Source organism: Culex quinquefasciatus, chromosome 3 (assembly GCF_015732765.1).
Source record: "Culex quinquefasciatus strain JHB chromosome 3, VPISU_Cqui_1.0_pri_paternal, whole genome shotgun sequence".
In the NCBI taxonomy this organism is placed as follows: domain Eukaryota; kingdom Metazoa; phylum Arthropoda; class Insecta; order Diptera; family Culicidae; genus Culex; species Culex quinquefasciatus.
In genome coordinates this window covers 149,959,109-149,982,446 of record NC_051863.1, presented here as the reverse complement: position 1 = coordinate 149,982,446, position 23,338 = coordinate 149,959,109, and the positions used below count along the sequence as shown (strand labels likewise).

General features: G+C 35.1%; 1 protein-coding gene across 5 annotated transcripts in view; it reads left to right on the top strand.

Moving 5' to 3' along the window:
* Positions 1–23,338, top strand: part of LOC6037143 — a 185,027-nt gene that overhangs the window by 109,682 nt on the left and 52,007 nt on the right. The window contains exon 1 of one of the 5 annotated variants that reach the window (XM_038261950.1): positions 12,051–12,517. The exons of the other annotated variants lie outside the window; for them this stretch is intronic. Coding sequence (XP_038117878.1) covers positions 12,268–12,517 — 250 coding nt within the window. The 5' untranslated portion in view covers positions 12,051–12,267. Of the gene's footprint in view, positions 1–12,050; positions 12,518–23,338 lie in introns of those variants that run through there. 5 annotated transcript variants of the gene reach the window in all.

Here is a 23,338-nt window from a genome sequence, read left to right as displayed (position 1 = left end):
AAGGTCCACGTCCGTTACTCTGTGCTAAAACTGCAAGCCCAGAACGGAGCGCGTCCGGACTTTGCCGCGAGGACATGTGTTCATCGCCGGCCGTTGGCCAACCCATGTAAATTTGCTCGCCTACAGTGACGCACCAAGCCGGCGATAAAAAAGTAAAACAAATCCCTAATCCGAAAGGATTCAACCGGTCAGGAAGGACTATTGGCGGTGGCGAAAAAAAAAGAAGCTAGCAACTCGCTCTGTACGGCCGTGGGATTAACGAGGTGGCCCCCAGGATTGATGGCGGAAAATCGGGAATTGATGAAAGTCGTTGGCGCCGTCCTCTTGGACGGCCTCGACACACACGATGTCTCGTGACAGCTAGGATTCTAGTTTCGCGCCTCCACCTCCGCGCGCTGGGAACTCGCGGATGAAAACGGATTTCGCGCTCTTTATTTATGTATAAACCTCTAACCTACAAAACGGTCCGGGGCCTCTCCGTCCGGAGAGCTCGGATGGTGCAGTGGGATCCACGTTGCTGCCTGCAGTGCAAACAAACATGCAAGAAAGCAGGTTTCCTCTGCGGGTACGGTTGGTCTAACTTTTTTTTTTGTGTAAGTTCGCTTCAGGTTTTGGAACACGGTGCCGGTGTGGGTGCGATTTTTCCACGGCCCGGGAAATGTGGTAGGTGCGACGCTGAACGGCGGATAAAGAGCCGCACTAAAAACAAAACATTTCCAAATCTCGCCTCTTTCCTGACGAATCCATGGTGTGTATTGGATGGTACTGCTGGTTGAACAGCTGAACTGGGTGGCATAGTGGGTGAAACTAGACGAAATAACATATTACAAAAACAAACTTGAAATGGTTTCCAGGATTCCTTGGTGATTCTGGGATACCTCAGATATTTTGAAATCATCAAAGTTCAAAGAATTCAAGATTTTAAGAAATTGAGATTAAGAGAATCATTAGAGACTCAATGAAATTATTGAGATTCTGCAAAAAGCTTCGAATGTTTTATGGAGATTTCGCGAATTAAATAAAATTTAACTTTCTTTGAACAATCTAGAATTTTAGAAGAAATTTTGGGAGTTTTAAGGAATTAAACTGTTGCGCGAAAAATTCAAAAACTATGCCCACTTGAACCTCAAAGCAGACCCACTATGCCAACGTTCGCTCCGTCGTGCCTACATTTCGACGTCGTCGTGCTATCTTGTCGCACCCGCCATTTCGACGTTCCGAGAAAAACGCGTTTTAATGTTTGACCTTGAATATACAAAAACGAGAGCAGGCAATGTAAACAATAACAAACACGTTTTGTTTGGGTGACCATTCTGTGCATTGTCTCAAAGTTTGGTTGAAGTTGGTTGCTCGAGTCCCGAGTTATAATTACAAATGTTTACGGTAGTCTAGCTTGTACGTGCGACAAACGCATCCTGACTTTCCTGGCCTGAAATCCCTTTGGCCTTTTGTCGCACTTACATCAATTTTCATGGAGTGACAAGATAGCACGACAAGATTGAAACTACTTTCATATATAAAGTGACAAAAATGCACGGAGTTTTTTCGGTTTTTGTTGAATATCTCAGGATTGAAATCGAATTTTGGGGATCTGTGAAGGTCAAAAGGTGAGGCATTGTGAGCTGCACAATATGGCGTTCTTAACTCAATTTGTCCCAAAATGCACGTACGACAAGTTAGCACGATGGCGACGATTTGTTGCATGTTTTTCGGCAAGTTCTCTCTACTGTGACGTTCACTTGGCTCTCTCTCTCGCAGGCTGCTGTCCTGACCGGTACAAACCATCCATCCAACCTGGCAAGCATGCTGTTGAGCCAGGGAGGATCAGGAAGTTCGACTCGCTCGTTGTTGCGGCTTAGCGCCGCCAACCAGGGCCGAACGACGTTCGCGGGAAGAATCCGCGAAGGATGGTCGTCGCAACGGACTGGGACTTCAATACGCTGAATTATAGATGTTTCAAAGTTTTAGTATTAAACATAGAACAGTATTACGGATGGTTTGGTGAGAGCTACGAAAAGCCTGATCGGAAATTATTTTGTTTAGAGCAAATTACTAAATCAAATGAAATTTCCCAAAACACCTAATAGCAGGTCTCCCCATGTGAAACTCTGTTCCGAATCCGGAATATCGATTTCCCACATCGCCATCGTCCCCCTCCCGGAGAACCCATTCTTCATAGAGTAAATCCCTTTTCTTGGAGGATTTTCTTAATCCGAAATCACATAAACTCGAGAAGACGTCGTAACCGGCACGGAAAGCTTCCCCGCCGGCCCGTCCGGAATCCTCTCTGCCACCGAAGACCACCAGAAATAAGGCACACATACACACGTTGGTTCATTGGCAAATCCTTTCACAAACTTTAACAGTGTGCGGGGGTAGTTTAGATTATTATTTATCGAAAAAAATAAGTCTGAAGATTACTTTAATTCCACTTTCATCTGAAATTCATAAGCATCGTTTTGAGTTTATAAATATTAGAAAAAAGGTGAACATTATAAGTCTGCTCTAAAAAACAGTCGACTTCAGAAATTGATTTCAGTTGGACATAAGTTGTCCAAGAACTGGCGTCCCGGTTCACCTTAAAAAATTATATACCAAACCAAGTCAAGTCCACGCTCCACACTCCATTCATCTTTCGTTTCCAGTCGCCGTCTTCGCCGGTCGTCCCGCACACACAACCAAACCTGATCCCAATACATACAATCGACTTAATCCAAGGCATTATCCTGACTCCATTCCCGTCCAGAAGACGAATCCGATTTCTTCCGGTGCTTCCTTCGGCTACCACAAGCGCACGTTCGCGTTGTCTCGGCAAAACCACGTGTAAACGTTTCCTTTACCCTCTTTTCCCCTTCCCACCTCGGCCACCGATTTTCCTCTTCCTTCAGTCACATCCGTAATAAAAGTAATCCTTTTCCACCCAGCGCTGCTGGTCCGCGCGCCGTAAGGACACCAACACCACCAAGCGCGCGACTCCTGCCGGCAAACTCTTTATCATCATCGTCCTGCTGAGGAACGTGGCGCGAATTCGTCCTCGCACACACACGTCGTTGTCCTCATCAACGTCGTCCTTTCAGCTTTGGGGTTCGGCTGTGTGTGCAATGACAACAATCCGTCGTGGTTTCTTCGTGTTAATCATACACCCTCGCGATGGTGTTCCTTTCACATTGGTTCGAGCGGAATCGGGCCGAACATTTCAAAAGGACTCAGCGTTTTATGAGCCTCACAAGAAAATTAAGTTTCAAAATTTCGATGCACCCTCACAAAAAGTTCATCTCAAAAAACGCTCATCCTGCCTCTCAGGATGAAACGATGACGATGACATCCGTCGACGACGACGGCGAGGATTACCCTTCTGCGTATCGTTCCTCCTCCACTTATCCCTGCAGATACTGCACGAAGCGGCTGAAGATTTATTGTTAGTAAATCCACATCCACCCACTCTAGTCGAGGGGGGGTGCCAGGATATCGGATGCCGACGCGAAAGGATTCGGATTTGGAGGTTGAGAGGAGGAAGGATGAGGGCTTGGCCTCTTGAAGAGATTCCGTGTTTTTTGGCATTGAGCAGGGGCGTATCAAAAGCTTTTTTTACATTTATATTATTTGTTACCTTTTATAACAAACAAAATTAATAGTTTTTTTCCATATTAAAAACGTGTCTGTGCACAAATGATCATAAAGATACATGATAATATACACAGAAAAAAAAATCATGGTAATATTACATCTGGGAAGGGGTACATCTTTTATGTCAGAAAAAAAAGGTGTAATTTAACCTCTGGAAATGTGTAATTTTACCACATTTTTGATGTAATGTAAATTTTTCAGTCTAAATTGAGGTGAAATTACATTATAAAAGAGGTAATATTCAACCTTCCAAAATTACAGCCTCCAAATTTACTTTATTTTTTACTTTATTTATTTTTACTTTGTAGCCCAAATATCAACCTGATCATTTTGAAATGCTAAACTCGTAGTCAACAAATCAATAAAAAAGGCCAGATCACCATGTAAAATTTTGTAAATGAATAGCGACTTTCTTAAAAATTCCTTGTACAATTTTATTCTTATACAATGAACACCACCAAATATCAGACTTGATAATTTTTTACCATATGTTTCTTCCACGAAACACACCGTGTTAAAAATGGACTTAAACTTTTATCAACGATTTTTTTTTTGCAATATTGGTTTGAAAACAATGTAAATATATTGTATTTAATCATTCAGGATCAGGAATCTTTTTTGTAAAGACCGGACACTTTACAAAAAAGATTCCTGAAAATGTTCACAATAAATTAAAACAAAAAAATATTCTTCCAAATTGGTCAAAAACAATAAATCTTAACCTTTGTTTTGTATTTGGCTGTTCCGGTGTTTTGAGAAAAACACAAGTTAAGAGATCTTGAAAGCTCTGACAAATAAACGTAAATAATTGAACATTTTATCCAAAATCTGGTCGCAAAAGACAAGAAAAAAATATCGAGAATATAAAAATGCATGTTTTCAAATATTTGGTATAAGCTACACTTTCAAATGTTTTTTTTTGCTACAAAACATCAATTTGCATAAAAAAGATACTTCTCAAAAAATGTGAATTTCAGTGGAAATTGATACCTATAACTCATGAGCAGTTATGAAAGAATCTTCACCAAAAGAAAATCTTTCGACGCTCATCAAGAGAAAAAAAATTGAGGGAACTGGCTCTTCTCTCTCGCGCACGAAAGATCGTTAAAAAGAAACGCAATAAAATCACCTGGATTAATCGGCAAATCACCGAAAACACTTCGTGACTTTCAGTTGTGTCGTCCGAAAATGACTTGTCACTTGTCCGCAGATGAACTATGTTTGTAAACAATAGAAAATAAATTAATTTAAATGGTGCTAACAATGAGATTTAGAAAAAAATCTTCGACTGATTGATTTTTTTCGGGAGCGATTTTCTTTTGCGTGTTTCGCCTTTTCTGTTTTACGCATGTAGTTTATTTCAGAGGTTCGCAAGCAAAATAGTAGTTTATGCAACAAGTTGCAAAAACAAGACTTTTGCAACACAAGTCGTACATTTGTCTTACAAGGTTTACCTAGTTGGATAATGGGACAAGTGCTGAAAAAAATCGAGTTTTGCAACAAGTTCCATACAACATGTTTTGCAATTCCAAAAAACACCGTTCGATGAAGTTAAGTCAATTTTCTATGTGTTGATATGATAAAATCAAAACAATATCGAAAAGTATTACTTTTCAACACAAGTGCTGAAAAGAAGAAAAAAAAATTAAAATATAAATATTGAAACAAGCCTAGGTTTCAACATTTAGATGAAAAAAGCGTTTTAAAATGCTTTTTACACGCGTCCAATTGATTTCCAATCATTAGTTTTCAAAATATCCAGGTGTTGACGGATTTTTTTTTCGCTAAAAAACAACATTCCGTCGGACTGTACGTTGGTATTTCATGAAAATTTAAAATGTTTTCAAAGGAGTTAAAACATGCTAAATGTTATTTTGAAAAGCAAGAAAATGCATTTTTACTGGTTTTCAGTTGATTAAACATTAATTTTTATTAAAATTTTGAAGTTTTTCGAAACAATATTTTTTTGCCCCCTCACTATTCAGGCCGACTTTGAAGGGGGGCATAAACACTTTATCTTTTGTCCTTAAAACTAAGAATGATTTCGATTTAAAATTTAGGTTCCACCACTAAAATTGTGAAAATATTGCTGCTACAAAAATATAAAGTTTATGAAAATGAAACTACAAACCATGTTTTTTTTTAAATCGTGGAAACTCGTGATCGTTACAAGCAATTTAAATGCATAAAAGTTTTGGTAACTATCTAATCTTAAACATTGGGCGTCCAATTTTAAATTAAAGTTCCTTTGGCACCTTATTTTCAAATCGTCACCATTTCAGGCTACACAATAAAAAAACACTTTTGGAGTTTTTTTTTTTAAATATCCAATGAACCAAGTTTTAAGTTTTTGCTTTTTGGGTGTTTTTGAAATCCCCTGACTCAAGGTAGATTCAAAAACACCCAAAAAGCAAAAAATTGAAATTTGGTTTATTGGACCTTTTTTAAAAAAAAAACACCAGACTTATTTTTCAAGTGTTGAAATGTTCAAATACTGGCAGAGATTTGTTTTTATTTATTATTTAACATTATTTTGGTATTTACAGAAAGTTTAAATAAATTTGGTTTTCTGATCTAGCTGCTTTATTGGATGCAACATGTATCATAATACACTTTTGTAGAAATCCTTTTTTAAAGAGATTTTTTTAATTGTAATTAATTTCATAGCATTCTCGAAATATTCATTTAATTTCCAATATCATATGTCAGCATCAATTTATAATAAAAATAAAAAAAAATTCAAATTAAGAGGAAAATTTTAAATGCCGTTTTCAATAACATCACCACTGCTCTCGAAAGAAAATCCGCACCGGATCCGGGAGGCCAACTACCGGGGGTAACCCATTTGCTATACCTTACTGAACATACCCTCTCCCGCTCTTCTTCATCTTCTTCCACCAGTATTATCCGCCATCACGAATCCTTCGCGAATTCAAATCCACCGGAATATAAAGCCTCCCCCACCAACCTTCCACATTTCCACTTTTAGTTCAGCGTTGTTCGTGGCCAACCCCGCCGAAAGTGGCCCTCGGTGTCCTCGGCGTTCCGAAAAAGATTCGCCGAACGAAAGCGAACGAAATAATGCTTTATCCTTTTATCTGGATTTGCTCTAATCCCATCAAGGCCCCGGGGAGTGAGCCTGAGAGAGAACCGATGCCGAGAGTTTGGCCAGGGGGTTTATTTGGGTGAGTGTGAGCGTGTGTGTGCATCAAGGTTTTTGGTTTTGGTGACGCAACAGGAACCGGTGAGGGAGGTGGGAGGGGACGGGATGTGCATAAGCCGCTGAACCAGATCTAGAAAGGGGGAAATCTGTGGATGTCTCAGGGAAATGCGAGTTGATTTTGAATGTGATTGTTGCATATTTTGTAATTTGAGACAAAATAATCAAAACTTTTATTTCCCATTTTTTAACAAATGACATATAGAGTTTTGAAAAATATTTTAAATTTTATTTTAAACTAAAACTTGCTTGTTTAAAAAAATACAAATTCAAGTCTCAACATAAAAATAAGGAAACCACATAAAATTTGTTCAAAACTCGTTACTTTGCAAAGAACTGCTGATCTGCTCTCCACGGTCCCAGAAGCAAAGGATCAGCGAGGGAGCGAGAGGAAGGCACTCCGGAGCGGACAGGAAGATAGAATTAGGGATAAAGGATTTATATTATTTTCATCCGTGGTGTGTGGATATATTCCATTCCGTTTATCTTTCCTCTTAGGGGTTGCACACACTCTGGCTGGCTGGGTTGCCTATCCTATGCTATGCTATGTTCGTGCTAGGGCCAAGCTAGAGATTCAGACTAGGTCGTCGTCGTGTTCGCCGCTGCTGCTGCTGCTGTGTTGTGGTGGTATGAACGGACAGAGATAGCGAATGCCAGCGAATGCGAACATAATAAAGCCGGCAGCGCGCTGAGTTTAGGTTGAGGTGATTATGGGGTGGGCACGAGCGACCGTTGTCGTCGTCGTCGAGCCGGGATTTGTGAATCGGGGGATTTACGTGACCCGCGTGGTGGGATGTAACGAGTGGCGATTTTTTAAATGCGTAAACGGTGAAAACATAATTTCAATTATTTCACAATTGCTTACACAAAGTATGAGTAAAATTTTAACACTCGTAAAAACAAAAGAATATCCTTCCATCAAGTATTCTTGTAATTCAGATCACCTTCAAATCACGAAAGTATTGGTTATTTGCACCAGAATTTTTTTTTATTTGTATTTAAAAAATATTTGATTATTTGTTTTAATTCAGAAAAGCTGCTGAAAATAAATTGATTGATGAACACATCCATCAAATTTCTTATGAATATGTCTTAAGAGGCCCTAAATTACATATGTGACCAATATTTGACCTCAAATAAAAAGTTTCCAAATTTACCAGATTTCTAGCTTTCTTTGAAATTACCGAGAAACAAAAGCTGGAAGAGCCTAGATGACTGAATAAAAATCTTTTAATTGTACAACTTGTCATGAAAATACAGCACATATTGCAGGGATAGAAATTTCAGCAATAAACAAAGCGAACCATAGAGTATTCAATTAAAAATTAAATTGGGCATAAATGATACAAAAGCAGAGATTTCAAATAAAAAAATGATTCTTTTTTGGGAACATGTTCTGCAAAGTACAATGGGAAGAAAATGTTGTGAACCTATTGGGTAAAAACGTTTCTTAATCCACCATTAGGTGGGTGGTGCCTTCCTCACATTTACAAAGTAATAATGAAAATAAGTTTATGAAAAAATATATACCTGATACAGACTTTTCCAGAAAACATGCAGACTCTCATTTGAAGCAATGTGGCAACCGGGCGTTTAGCATCTGGCGCGACTCTCGCACGTAAACAAAAAGACCCGGCCTTTTGAGGTTAGGCAAAAAATTGCTCTTTTTTGTATCTACCAAAATCTTGTTCTTTGCATAACTTTTTAAATACTTAATTAAACAGAATAAAATTTAATAGGGTCTTTGGGGACCCCAAAACGAACAGAATAAGGCGGATCCGGCCAAAATCGGTTCAGCTGGTTTTGAGATAATCTTGTGGAAAAAAATCATGTCTACACACATCCCCACAGACATTTGTTCAGAATTTGATTCTGAGTCGATAGGTATACGTGAAGTTATATCTAGGAGTCGTATTTAAGAAGTTCATTTTTCGAGTGGTTTTATAGCCTTGCCTCAGTGAGGTGAGGAAGGCAAAAATTGTTCGGGCAATATGACGCTGTACTTAAATCATAGTTGAAAAGAAAAAAATGTACAAAGCAAAGATTTTTCTCGGTCTTCTTGGTTCTTCTAGGTTAAGTTTTGAGGCAAATTAAAAAAAATAGAAATCTTATAAAATTGGTAGGACTCTTTTCATTGAAGGTAAAATATTGGTCAAATATTTAATTCCGGGATTTCAAGGCATATTAATAAGCTATTTGATGGATATATCCATGAACCCAACGATTTTCAGCGACTTTCCTAAAGAAAAATACTAAAAAAAACGAATAAAAAATTTCAAAGCAAAAAGTTGGGATAGAGCCTTTCCTTTCATTCAAGATGCCAAATATCAGACCTGCCGATTGTTTTATCTTTATGTTCTCGAAATCAATCAAAGATTCTTTTTTTATCGAATGGTTTTATGTTTATAGTCAATTAGGCTGGTACAAATATTTTTAAAAGTTTTTGTCACCCCCCCCCCCCCCCCCTTCAAAATTGGCCCGAAAAATCAGGGGGCATCAAAATTTCAATGAAAATTCAAGTGCAACCAGCTGAAATCAAATTAAAATACATTCTCCTGCGTTTAAAATCATTTTGAGCATGTTTGGGTTTATTAAAAAATCTTAAGATTTTTTGAAAATTTTCGATGCAAAATCATTTTTTTTTTCGATACAATTTTTGTTTTTGACAGATCTTAGATTTTTTGAAAACTAATGATTGCAAAACAACTGAACTAGTGTAAAATGCATTTTAAAACACTTTTTACATTTAAATGTGAAGACTATGGCTTGTTATTTAAATTTTTATCTTTTTTTTTGCCAGGCCAGGGCCGAGGGACAAAAACTATGAAAACAAAAAAAAATAAAAGGCCTGGCATTTTTTTTCTAACAAAGATATTTATTTCAATTGAACAAAAACTTATCTAAATGTATTTGTTTGTTTCCTAATTTATCAAAGAAGGCTAATGCAAAAAAAAATCATTTTCAATGAAATTTTTCAGCATTCTATGTGAACAAGTGTAAATATTTCCGAAAAATTTTCACATAAAATTCAAAATATTGTTAAACAAGCTCTAAAATTTTAGAAATGATGCAGGACAGAGGAAAATGCGTGATAAATTGCTGATTGAAATTATGAAGGTGGGGTGGGGATAAAACATTAAAACAAAAACTAATATTCAAGATCAATTTGTGAATTTTAAAGCAACAAATTTTACAAAGCTTTATACTTTTATAGTTGTGCTTCTACCAGAAATTGGCACATTGTCAATGGATTTATGAAAATTTTATCTGTGATTCCTAAATTCAAAATATGCAAAAATTCAAAAAGCTCTCTATTTGATAATAGTTCAAAACTAATAGTTTTACTATTTAGTACAAGTTTATGTTTATTTTTTGTCCACTGATTTTTATATAATTTTCGAAGACAAAAAATTGCAATATCCTGATAAAAATATTCAATGATTGATATCCCAAATGGTTGTTTTAAGTAGTTAAAGTAATCGAATGACAGTCTTTTTTATTTTCTTATTTCTTAATTTGAGTTGAATAACCTTACATTTGTCAAAAATTCCAAATAATGGAGCATTTCCATTCGAGCAGTTTTTGCTATTTTCTTCAATGTATTTCTTATGAGAGAGCTGTCATTTCTTCCACTTGAATCGGGTGCTCCATTGAAAATATTCATTTCCTGTCATTCTAAAGTAACAAAATTGCCTACATTATTTCATCAAAAAATACAAAGTCTAAAATAGTAGTTTATGCAACAAGTTGCAAAAAGAGGATTTTTTCAGCACAAGTAGTACATTTATCCAACGAGGTTCACCGAGCAATTTTATGTTATTTTACGCACTGAAATATGTAGCCCATCAGTATGGCCAGCCCATCAGTAAGGCGCCAGTCCTTAGGGAGCGTTCTTTTATTACGTAACGCAGTAGGGGGGGAGGGGGGGTCGGAGGCCGTGTTACGCTCCATACAAAATTTTTAAAATTTGTATGGAAATTTTGTTACGAGGGGGGGGGAGGGGGTCTAAAAGTCCGATTTTTCGCGTTACGTAATAAAAGAACGCTCCCTTACAGTTGGTGCTGGGTTTGAATCCCGTCGGTTGAAACTTTTTTTGTGTTTGCAAAAATTGTACATGCAGTGTGTAATATTAAATGACGAAGGTGATGTGCATGCTTTTGCATGCGATTTTACCATCGGATTTTTTGCTGTGTACTAGTGATGAAAAAATCAAGTTTGGCAACGAGTTCCATACAACGATATTTGAAATTCCGAAAAACACCATTTGAACAGAAAAATAGGGCAAATGTCCATGCATTGAGTCAATGAATCGTTTAAATTAAAAAAAAATGTTGAAAAGAACATTTTTTTTAAGTGCTGAAAAGTTCTACTTTCAGCATCCATTTCAGTGTAAAAAGTAGAACTTTTCAGCATTTATTTTGAAAAGGGTTACTATTCGATTCTGTTTATTTTTGGTAGAGAAAAGTAGGCTGTTTCGTCGTTCAAGAATGACAGGAAAAGTAAGTAGTTCCACGACGGAATTGCAAAAAGTTTATAGTAGCGTTTTTGAGTGTTTAGAAATCTACTTTTCAGCACCTGTATATAAAAGTAATACTTTTCGACACCATTTTGTTTTTGAATTGACAGCCAGAACCCATCCTAAATTAGAGGAAAAATCGTTTCAAGTGATATTCGGAATTGCAAGAATGTTTTATAAAAGTCGTTGCAAAATGAAGATTTTTTTCAGAATTTGTCGTATTTATCGAACGATGCAGAACGTCGTTGGATAAATGTACGACTCGTTCTGAAAAATCATATTTTTCACTTTGTTGTTTTTAAATAAAGAAAAAAAATGTTTTAAAGTGGAAGATGCCTTTTTATTACAAAGGTATATTTTATTTTGTTTTGAAGATATCAACATTGTTAAGTTATTTCTAAATGTGACTCAGAAACAAACATTTCTTCAATTCCTATTCACCCTCACAACTTCCCACCACTCGGGTTATCCTTTATCCCTAATCCATATCCTCGCCATCGCAGCGCACCATCACTCGATCCGCGCGCGTGTGGTGATGCTTGCTTCTGCCTGTTCGTCGTCGCCACTCGCTCCTCACTCTTTGTTTGTGTTTCCTCGACGTCGCACGTTCTTCGTCCGTCGGCTGCTGCTCTGCTCGTCGGTCGTCAGTGGCGCGCAACAACAACATCGCTCACTCACTCACCTAGCGCGCGCGACGCTTGCCGGCAGTGTTTCAGTGTTGTTTTGTTGTTGTTTAGGGAGAGTGGTCGTGAGTGGTGGTGCGAACAGTTTTTCGAGTTTGATAAGAGGTGAAATTTTTCGAATAGTTTAGACTGTTTGAAAGTGCGCGCGAAATTTGAGTGTTTCGGAGATTGTTGATGGTTACGGTGAATCTCTAACAAGTGCCACGTGTGCGCGCCAAACGATGGAAGTGGAATCGGAGAAGACTGCCCCGGTAAAGGAGCAAGTGTTGCAAGAGAATGAACAACAGTCGAAGCAAAAACAAGAGCAGAATGGTGCGCGGGAAGAACCACAACGACAACACCATCAACAACATCGATCACCGTCGAACCGTCACTCGCTCTGCTCAACTTCCGCCTCCGATGACGAGAACGATGACGATAAAGACGACGCGAGCGTTACCGACCATAATCCAACGGAGGAGATAATTCAAGGTTAGGGATGCAGTTGATTGGTACTGAATGAGATGCAAGAGAGAGAATGAGAGAGGGTGCTGCACGCACCCTCTCGAGGGGTGCCGCAATGCTTTCCCGACTTAATTAATAGTAAACGATAACAATTTATACAGTGCCTTCCCCCTTGTTGAGTTGTTTTCCCTCTTCGACGAAGGGGACTCATTAGAAAGAAATTAAAGTAAGGGGTGTGTGTGTGCGATATTCATGAGGTATCATGAACATCAAAGGGGGTGACAAAACTTGGTCTGAAGATTTCTCGAAGAAAAATCACAGATAAATAATGCTTAAAATTGTGATTTATCATACCCCAATTAGAAGAATTTTTAGTGACACGGTTTTCTTAAGGAGCAGCATTTTTGCGGCAAGCCGATGATTTATGTCTGTTTATTTATCCAGAGAGGGCGGGGGGCCAAAGGTGCTGGATTGGGCTAGAAAGTTTCTGCGAAAGGTCCTCGCACCCGCAAAAGGGGTTTTCGGAAGAAAATCCTTTCCTTATTCCAATCCCTTCCATGGCTTAGCGACGATGTTGGGGGTGAGAAGAAAGGGGGCATGGTGAAATAGGCGGTGGATCAGTTGCTTAACCCTCGGGGCACAGTTAGTTTTGATAGCGTTTGAGAAATCTATTGTGTTTTGATCAATATAATTTGCTTCAAACTTTTCAGCGGTTTTCTGGTTTTAAAACATCTGAAAAAGTTCACAGAAATGTGAAAACATTCAAACTAGAGTAATTCTTTTTTTATGAATTGTACATGCAATCCTTATGTCAAGATTTCTTCATTTAGTTCATACCATTTGTCGGGCTGGTCATACAAAATTAGCATTCGAATATAAAAAAAATATGTTTTACAATTTATAAAAAAAATCCAGAATAAGCTATTTTCTACAAATTTCCTTTATTCTAATATTTGATTGACCGGACAGGATTTTTTTTTAATGCCTGTCATTTGAGAAACTTTCAGTGTTGGAATTAAAACTTTTGTGAAAATTTCTGCTCTTTTCATCGGAAAATCAGTTTTTTTTTTAAACAAGCCTGAAATGTGAGGAGCTAAATACACTCATTTAGAAGTTTATAAATGTCAGAATCGATTCAGAAAATTTTACTATAGATTTATTTTACGTTGGACATGCAACTAAAAGTTTCCGAGTGGTATAGTCATTGAATAAAACGGGTCTAATTGAAAGGCACTGAGAAAAACTTACGTTTCTCAAAATTTAAAATTTAAATTCAAAATTGCAAATTAAAATAAATCTCAGCGCTTCAAAAACAATCGCCTGAATTCTTTTTCATGTAATATTTTTAAAATAATAAATAATAGCATTTTCTGAAACTGTTTTCTTTAACATAAATTCAAAACTTTACCTTCAAGCATAGCTTTTGAAATGAAATTTCCTCCTTTTTACATTTAAGACCGAATTTAAAAAAAAAGATAATTTTTATTGCAAAGATCAGCAAAGTTTAATTTTAACATTGAAAAACATCGAAAACTATTCGTTCGATTTTCAATGTTAAAAATTAAACTTTTCTGATCTTTGCAATAAACATTATCTTATTTTCGTGAGCAGTGAATCACAGACTAATTTTACTTTTACATTGAAAAAATCAGTTTCATCGATTCGAATTCTTTGTGAGGCTGTTTCTAAGAAACTTATTGTCAGATAGTCAAAGTCTCAATTAGAATATTGTAGAATATTTTCTCAGCTTTTCAAATATATAGTTTTTTTCAGGAGAAGCGTTTCTTTACTAAGCATTTAAATACATTAGAAATGTTAAATTTGAGAAAACTAATAACCTACACTTTAACTCTAACTAATGTTTTTTTTATCGGAAGCAAATTTGATTGAGCTCACAAGAATTTTTTTTAAATTGCATCTCCGATATTTTTCAAGAACCAATTTTGTCGAAAATTATTTATCTCTGAAACCAGATTTTGCCCCATTATGCACTTGCCCCAAAATACGTATTTTTGAGTCCCATAAAAAATAATTTAAAAAAAAATCGGAAATTAAATGACGTTTTTTGAGACCCCAACTTTAAGTGAAAAAAAAATAATGAAATGTATATTTTCTTTCAGATTGTAACAATATTTTTCTGAATAGTCCTATACATAATCGACCACTTTGCCGAATACACCAAATTGATCAGAAAATCCAATCTCAAGATACAGATTTTTATATATTTGCGTTCTCATGGAAAATAAGTATGAAAAAGAAAAAAAAAAAACATTCAATTCAATAGATTCAAATTTAACATTACGAAATGATTTGCGAATATCTTGAAAACAACTCAATGACTAAAAGCCTTTTATCAAACAATAATTTTAATTTTAATAATCTAACAATAATTTTAATAATTTTGGATTTTTAATCTTAAAATTAATCTCAAAATATTATTTTATTTTATATTTTTTAGAAACCAATGTTCTCTCATAAATTGATATCTCAAGAACTAGAAAAAATAAAATACATTGAATAAAAAATACTTTTTTTGGAGAATACAACTTTGCGGAAGGCATCAAAGCGATTTGAAAATTAATTCTCAAATAAAAGACTTGCGATTATTCACATTTTTATTTTGTATTGTTTAGATACTTGTATAGAAGAACTAGCTATGAAAAATAATAACTTTTGCATACATTTTTTGTATTTTTTTGCAATTCCGCTGTGAAATTTTTAAATTTTCCTGTCCTTCTCGAGAAACTAAACGGCCTACTTTTCACTACCAAAAATAACATAATGGAAAATTAATGCCTGTCAATACCAGTGCTGAAAAGTTTTACTTTTCAGCAATGTAATGCACGGTGCTCAAAATACCGTTATTATGAAAAAAAATATGCACTCCGAGATTTTGGGGTCTATCGATTCCTTACACCATAGCGCATCTCTGTGCAAAAAATAAAAACATTCGCTGATGTAGTTCTCGAGATACAGCCCTTTTAAGATGTTACATCCGATTTTTAATAAGAAAACCAAAACAATCAATACAATTTCAGCACTTTAAAGAATATGCATTTCGAGATAAAGGTGTTTTTTGCTTCATATGACTGTCAAGTATCTCTGGGCCAAGTTTCAGAGGGTTTGCTGATGTAGTTCTCGAGATACAGCCATTTTAAAATGTTATTTCCGATTTTTTCAAAGAAAATCCATGAAATCAATTTAATTTCAGCATTTTAAAGAATATGCATTTCAAGATAATGATGTTTTATGCTTCATATGACTGTCAAGTATTTCTGGGCCAAGTTTCAGAAGGTTTGCTGATGTAGTTCTCGAGATACAGCCATTTTAAAATGTTATTTCCGATTTTTTCAAAGAAAATCCATAAAATCAATACAATTTCAGCACTTTAAAGAATATGCATTTCGAGATAATGATGTTTTTTGCTTCATATGACTATCAAGTATCTCTGGGCCAAGTTTCAGAAGGTTTGCTGATGTAGTTCTCGAGATACAGCCATTTTAAAAAGTTACTTCCGGTTTTTTCAAAGAAAATCCATGAAATCAATTTAATTTCAGCATTTTAAAGAATATGCATTTCGAGATAATGATGTTTTATGCTTCATATGACTGTCAAGTATCTCTGGGCCAAGTTTCAGAAGGTTTGCTGATGTAGTTCTCGAGATACAGCCATTTTAAAATGTTATTTCCGATTTTTTCAAAGAAAATCCATAAAATCAATACAATTTCAGCACTTTAAAGAATATGCATTTCGAGATAATGATGTTTTTTTGCTTCATATGACTGTCAAGTATCTCTGGGCCAAGTTTCAGAAGGTTTGCTGATGTAGTTCTCGAGATACAGCCATTTTAAAATGTTATTTCCGGTTTTTTCAAAGAAAATCCATGAAATCAATTTAATTTCAGAGTTTTAAAGAATATGCATTTCGAGATAATGATGATTTTTGCTTCATATGACTGTCAAGTATCTCTGGGCCAAGTTTCAGAAGGTTTGCTGATGTAGTTTTCGAGAACTACATCAGCAAACCTTCTGAAACTTGGCTGAAAATGCTGAAATTAAATTGATTTCATGGATTTTCTTTGAAAAAATCGGAAATAACATTTTAACATGGCTGTATCTCGAGAACTACATCAGCAAACCTTCTGAAACTTGGCCCAGAGATACTTGACAGTCATATGAAGCAAAAAACATCATTATCTCGAAATGCATATTCTTTAAAATGCTGAAATTAAATTGATTTCATGGATTTTCTTTGAAAAAACCGGAAATAACATTTTAAAATGGCTCTATCTCGAGAACTACATCAGCAAACCCTCTGAAACTTGGCCCAGAGATACTTGACAGTCATATGAAGCAAAAAACATCATTATCTCGAAATGCATATTCTTTAAAATGCTGAAATTAAATTGATTTCATGGATTTTCTTTGAAAAAATCGGAAATAACATTTTAAAATGGCTGTATCTCGAGAACTACATCAGCAAACCTTCTGAAACTTGGCCCAGAGATACTTGACAGTCATATGAAGCAAAAATCATCATTATCTCGAAATGCATATTCTTTAAAATGCTGAAATTAAATTGATTTCATGGATTTTCTTTGAAAAAACCGGAAATAACATTTTAAAATGGCTCTATCTCGAGAACTACATCAGCAAACCTTCTGAAACTTGGCCCAGAGATACTTGACAGTCATATGAAGCAAAAAACATAATTATTTCGAAATGCATATTCTTTAAAGTGCTGAAATTGTATTGATTTTATGGATTTTCTTTGAAAAAATCGGAAATAACATTTTAAAATGGCTGTATCTCGAGAACTACATCAGCAAACCTTCTGAAACTTGGCCCAGAGATACTTGACAGTCATATGAAGCAAAAATCATCATTATCTCGAAATGCATATTCTTTAAAATGCTGAAATTAAATTGATTTCATGGATTTTCTTTGAAAAAACCGGAAATAACATTTTAAAATGGCTCTATCTCGAGAACTACATCAGCAAACCTTCTGAAACTTGGCCCAGAGATACTTGACAGTCATATGAAGCAAAAAACATAATTATTTCGAAATGCATATTCTTTAAAATGCTGAAATTAAATTGATTTCATGGATTTTCTTTGAAAAAATCGGAAATAACATTTTAAAATGGCTGTATCTCGAGAACTACATCAGCAAACCTTCTGAAACTTGGCCCAGAGATACTTGACAGTCATATGAAGCAAAAAACATCATTATCTCGAAATGCATATTCTTTAAAATGCTGAAATTAAATTGATTTCATGGATTTTCTTTGAAAAAACCGGAAATAACATTTTAAAATGGCTCTATCTCGAGAACTACATCAGCAAACCCTCTGAAACTTGGCCCAGAGATACTTGACAGTCATATGAAGCAAAAAACATAATTATCTCGAAATGCATATTCTTTAAAATGCTGAAATTAAATTGATTTCATGGATTTTCTTTGAAAAAATCGGAAATAACATTTTAAAATGGCTGTATCTCGAGAACTACATCAGCAAACCTTCTGAAACTTGGCCCAGAGATACTTGACAGTCATATGAAGCAAAAATCATCATTATCTCGAAATGCATATTCTTTAAAATGCTGAAATTAAATTGATTTCATGGATTTTCTTTGAAAAAACCGGAAATAACATTTTAAAATGGCTCTATCTCGAGAACTACATCAGCAAACCTTCTGAAACTTGGCCCAGAGATACTTGACAGTCATATGAAGCAAAAAACATAATTATTTCGAAATGCATATTCTTTAAAGTGCTGAAATTGTATTGATTTTATGGATTTTCTTTGAAAAAATCGGAAATAACATTTTAAAATGGCTGTATCTCGAGAACTACATCAGCAAACCTTCTGAAACTTGGCCCAGAGATACTTGACAGTCATATGAAGCAAAAAACATCTTTATCTCGAATGATATTCTTTAAAATGCTTAAATTAAATTGATTTCATGGATTTTCTTTGAAAAAATCGGATGTCACATCTTAAAAGGGCTGTATCTCGGAAACTACATCAGCGAATGTTTTTATTTTTTGCACAGAGATGCGCTATGGTGTAAGGAATCGATAGACCCCAAAATCTCGGAGTGCATATTTTTTTTCATAATAACGGTATTTTGAGCACCGTGTAATGGGTGCTGAAGTGTTGAACTTGTGTCGAAAAGTAAAAAAAAATCAATATTTTTCTGTTTTGAACAATGAATTTTCTAAATACATGATTATTTGACATGGAATTCCATTCAAGAAGCTTTTTTCGGAATTGCTAAAACTGTTGTAAGCAACTCGTTGCAAAACTTGATTATTTAAATTGCTTGATTGACAGTAATTTGAAGGAAAAATTTAAAAAAAATTTTTACACTGGTTCAGTTGTTTTGCAGTCATCAATTTTCAAAAAAATAAAGATTTGTCGAAAACAAAAATTTTAAGCGAAGAAAAACTTAAGCATCGAAAATTTTCAAAAAATTCAAGAGATTTTTCAATCAACTCAAACATGCTAAACGTGATTCTAAATGCAGGGAAACGCATTTTAAATTGATTTCAGCTGATTGTATTTAAATTTCCATTGAAATTTTGAAGTTTCTTGAAAAAAAAATTTTGCCCCCTGATTTTTCGGGCCAACTTTGGTGGTGAGGAGACAATAACTTTGAATAAAATTTGTATAAGCCTAATTTTGGCTAAATAAATTAGATAAATATAGAGGTTTTTGAACATTTAATTTAGTTTTGATTGTAAAAATTTGAATCGATTTTGTTTTTATAAGATAAGATAAGTTCAATCAAAAAATTGATGGCGGTGCATCTTAAATGATTATTTTGATAAAAATGTTTATCGACTTAGAATTACCTGTAACAAAAATTTAAATATTTAAGCAGCGTTTTTTTTATTTATGATACTACTCATAAAGATTACTTTATATCTGATGCTGATGCTGAATGAATTGACGTAGAATCAAACATCAAAATTTGATTAAAAATGTTTTATTAACTATATTTTTCAAATTAACAGAATCATTTTTTAAGTTTCTCTTTAAACTCTTCCATTTCATCCCCACCACTCTCAGGGTTAAGTCTAGCCTGCTTCGCCTTCCGGGTGCGGGGCCGTCTCTTACGGTGCTGGCGGCAGCGGCAAGAAATCCTTCGCCAAGGAAAGGACGAAAACTGGCGAAAGAAAAATCCTTAAGAAGCTTTATCTCTATCCTAACACAGATTCCTCCAACCGAGGGCCAAGCCGATCCAACCTTTACTGCTGGTGCCCCCCTCCCCTCCCCTTTCACCCCTCAAACCCACCACATTCACACATCGACACACACACACACTCTCGCTCGCAAAACTCTTAAGCTTATCCTTCTTCACAATTCATACGAGCTCGCTCGCTCAGGAAGTGAACGACGACGACGCCACCGTCGAGGACGACGACGTATGGTGGCATCAGCAGCATTGTTATGCGCTCTCGAGCAAGACGAAGGATCAGAAACTTCCACCCTCCGCACCACCCATCGACTAGCCCACCCATTAAACAATCCTCCCCCCCCCCCTCCTCCCCCTCACACAATGGCATGTGGCCTGGGTGGGTGGGTGGTGGGGGGGTCGGTACTCGGAAACGGGAAGATAAGATTAAGTCTGAAATTCTATAGAATTTATAGATTTTGGATTTAAGGAAAAGACGGAGAAATGGATTTTCTCCGTTCGGAGCAGCCTCATACAGTTGGGGAGGTGGTCCTGGGCTCATGTGGAAGTCTCTGTGAAATTGTGATACTTTCTACATTTTAATTTTTTTATTATTTGAGTGAGTACTTGTGATCCTTTTCTTTCAGCATATAAAAAATAAATTTTGACGAAATATTTTTAAAATTACACAGCAGACTTCTTAGAGAACATTTAAACCGATTCCATGTGAGCCGTTGAGAGACTTCAGCAGCGACTCCAGAACTCTGCCGAGCAACTCGTATGGATTTCTCCCGTTATAAAATTTCAAAATCAATAAATTTAAATCCTTTCGTCCGCTTTCGAACATTCATTCTCATCTTCTTCCCCTCCGCCTCAACTCACACAATAGCCCGAAACGTGATCGAGTGAGTTCTAGTCCAAATCCATTGGCACTTCCTTCCCCCCGAAGACTTGCCATCTTAACCCCACTGTGCGAATACGGATTTCGTCCCCCGACCAAAAGGAGCAAGTTCATCGCGCGACTTGCCAGGACCTTCCTCAACTGGCTGACCGGCTAAGGGATGATAAAAGATTAAAAAACAAGCGAATGCTGAACTCCAACTCCACCAGCTTCCCCCTCACCCCGGGGATGAAAATCGACATAGAGAATGAACAAAAAAAAAACTCCAACACAGGCAAAAAGCGGCCAAAAAGCCCAGAAAACTTTTAGAATTAGAGCCGAATCGTGTTTTATAAAAAAGGATTTATTTGAACCCTGAAAGGCAACACCAGCAGCTGAAAACAAAAGTCCCGGTGCTCGTCCCTTAATCCTGTTCGTTTCCGCTGCTGCCGGTGAAGAGTGAGAGTCTCGCGAGATTTGGACCTAGCGGACCTGGCCGTCATCATGCACCGCACATGAATTAGGGATAACGCGGCGAGCAGTTCGTGCTCAGGACTAGAAGGCCGTGCGCTCTATCTATGTGTATGGTACAGTAGGATTCTCACTCTGTATCTGTTTGTCGAGTTAAAGGAGGAATGAAGAAGAATAAAAGTTGCACTTAATCCGAACGGTGTGACAGGGTGGATTGGGAAGGGGAAGGGATTCAGACAATTTTGAAAGATACAGAGAACAGAGAGTGCTTTGGCTTTGAAATGGTGCATCGACCTTTTATATAAATTTATGGTTAAATAATTGAAAATATATTACACTTATTGAAAATATAATGGTGCTGAAAATGATAATTTCTGAAAACGGGCGCCTCAAACACAAATTTAAAAGTTTTACTACCAAAAGTATCTACACTTTTAAATTTAGTTTTAAGAAGGATGTTTAGGTAATGTTTTTTTTGTTTTCATTTCGTTGAAGTTGCCTTAAACGGTTTCTCATTCCAAACTAAACCTAATGAAGGGAAAATCTTCCAAAAGATTTACACTTTTCACCTCTTTTTTTGAAATTGAATCTAAAGAAGGGATGTAGATTTTGCACTTATTTAAATATTTTGCAATGCAGTTTTCCCATATTTTTATATTCAACTTGAAGAAGAAAGAATTTCTTAAAGATGTACTCTTCATTTTTGCAAATTGTTCCTCTGTTATTTTTTGCAATTAAATTGTTTATGCACTTTCATTAAATAGGGGAAATTGTATGGAACTTAACGGCAAATAAATAAATTTTTTAAATACATAGTTCCGTACTTATACACAACACCAACTCCAATGTAAAACATTTAAATATTGACAAAATGTGAATCTTCAAAAAGATTTTACCTTTTAAGTTGAATTTTGAATAAAAAAGGAATTATTAAAAATTTAAAAATAAAATTATTCAAGCGTACTTTATTAAAAGTATTTATTTTTGCTTAAAAGCAGGAATATAGGACATAAAAAATTTATAAAGTTAAGAAATTGAAAAATCAAGAAATTTAAATAATTTAATGAAGTTCAAGAAATTTAAGACTTCGAGGAATTTACGAAATTTGAGAAAATTAAATATTTTCATAAAATACAAATAATTAAAAAAATTAAAACTGGCTTGAAAAATTGAAGAAAATTTGATAAATAAAAAACGTTATTCAAGCGTACTTAGCAAAGAGGTATTATTTTTGTTTGTAAATTCGGAAAATTTCTAATAATCTAATAAAATTAAAGAAATTAAAATGAATCACTAAAAAATCTAGATACCCAAGAAATTTGGGAAAAAATCAACAAAAAGTTATTCAGGCGTATTTTATCAAAAAGTCTTATTTTTGATTGCTTGGAGTGACAAGACACATTAAAAGCAAATTCCGTAATTTAATAATCAGCGAGTTTCATTTTTAAAAAAATCTGAGAAAATTAGATTTTAAAGCTAAAATAAATAAATATTTTTGAAACGCATAAAATAAATAAATAATGAGTATTCTAAAAAATCCAAGAGTTTCAGGAAGCTACAATGAAAAATTTGAAAAATCCAAGAAATAAAAAAATTAAAAACGAGATTCAAATGATTCAATAAAGTTTGACAAGTTTTAAGAAATCAAGAAATTAAAAAAAATGAAATTCTAAAAACCATTAAAATCATAGAAATTTTAAAAAATCTATGAAATTTAAAAAAAAATCATCATAATTTGAAAGAAATGCAAAATTCAACATATGATTAAAAATGCTTGCTCAATGTCATTTGTAAAATGCAATTCTCAATGCTTAGAAACCAGTGAAAAAAGTTTTTTTCCTGAAAATTTTCTATTTTTAGTATATTTTTGCCAAAATTTTGAAGAGACTTTTTTCATACTGACCTTATTACTTTTTCTGTTTTTGTTTTAGATTTTTATGTGGAATTGTTTCAGACTTTTTTTGAAATTGTAATTTTTAACTTAAACGGTTCGCTGGTCTTCAAAAATTTGTTTTTTTTTAACAATTGTGTTTTTTGGCTAAAAATGGTATGAAACGGTTTTTGTCTCAAATTCATTTGAAAGTATTTAAAATTTACTTTTCGAAATTGCCTAAAAATAAGAAATTTATCTGCATTTTGACGATATCTCTCAAATTAATACCGATGTCTCTGTGCTCTCATTACTAAACTTACTGTGGCGTCATCACAACGTTGTCGATTTGATAATTTTTCTAACGAAATCCAGACAATTGTAAATAAAATGTTCAAAAAATGTCATCAATTTTGGCAGCAACAGTTATTGAACATGGATTTT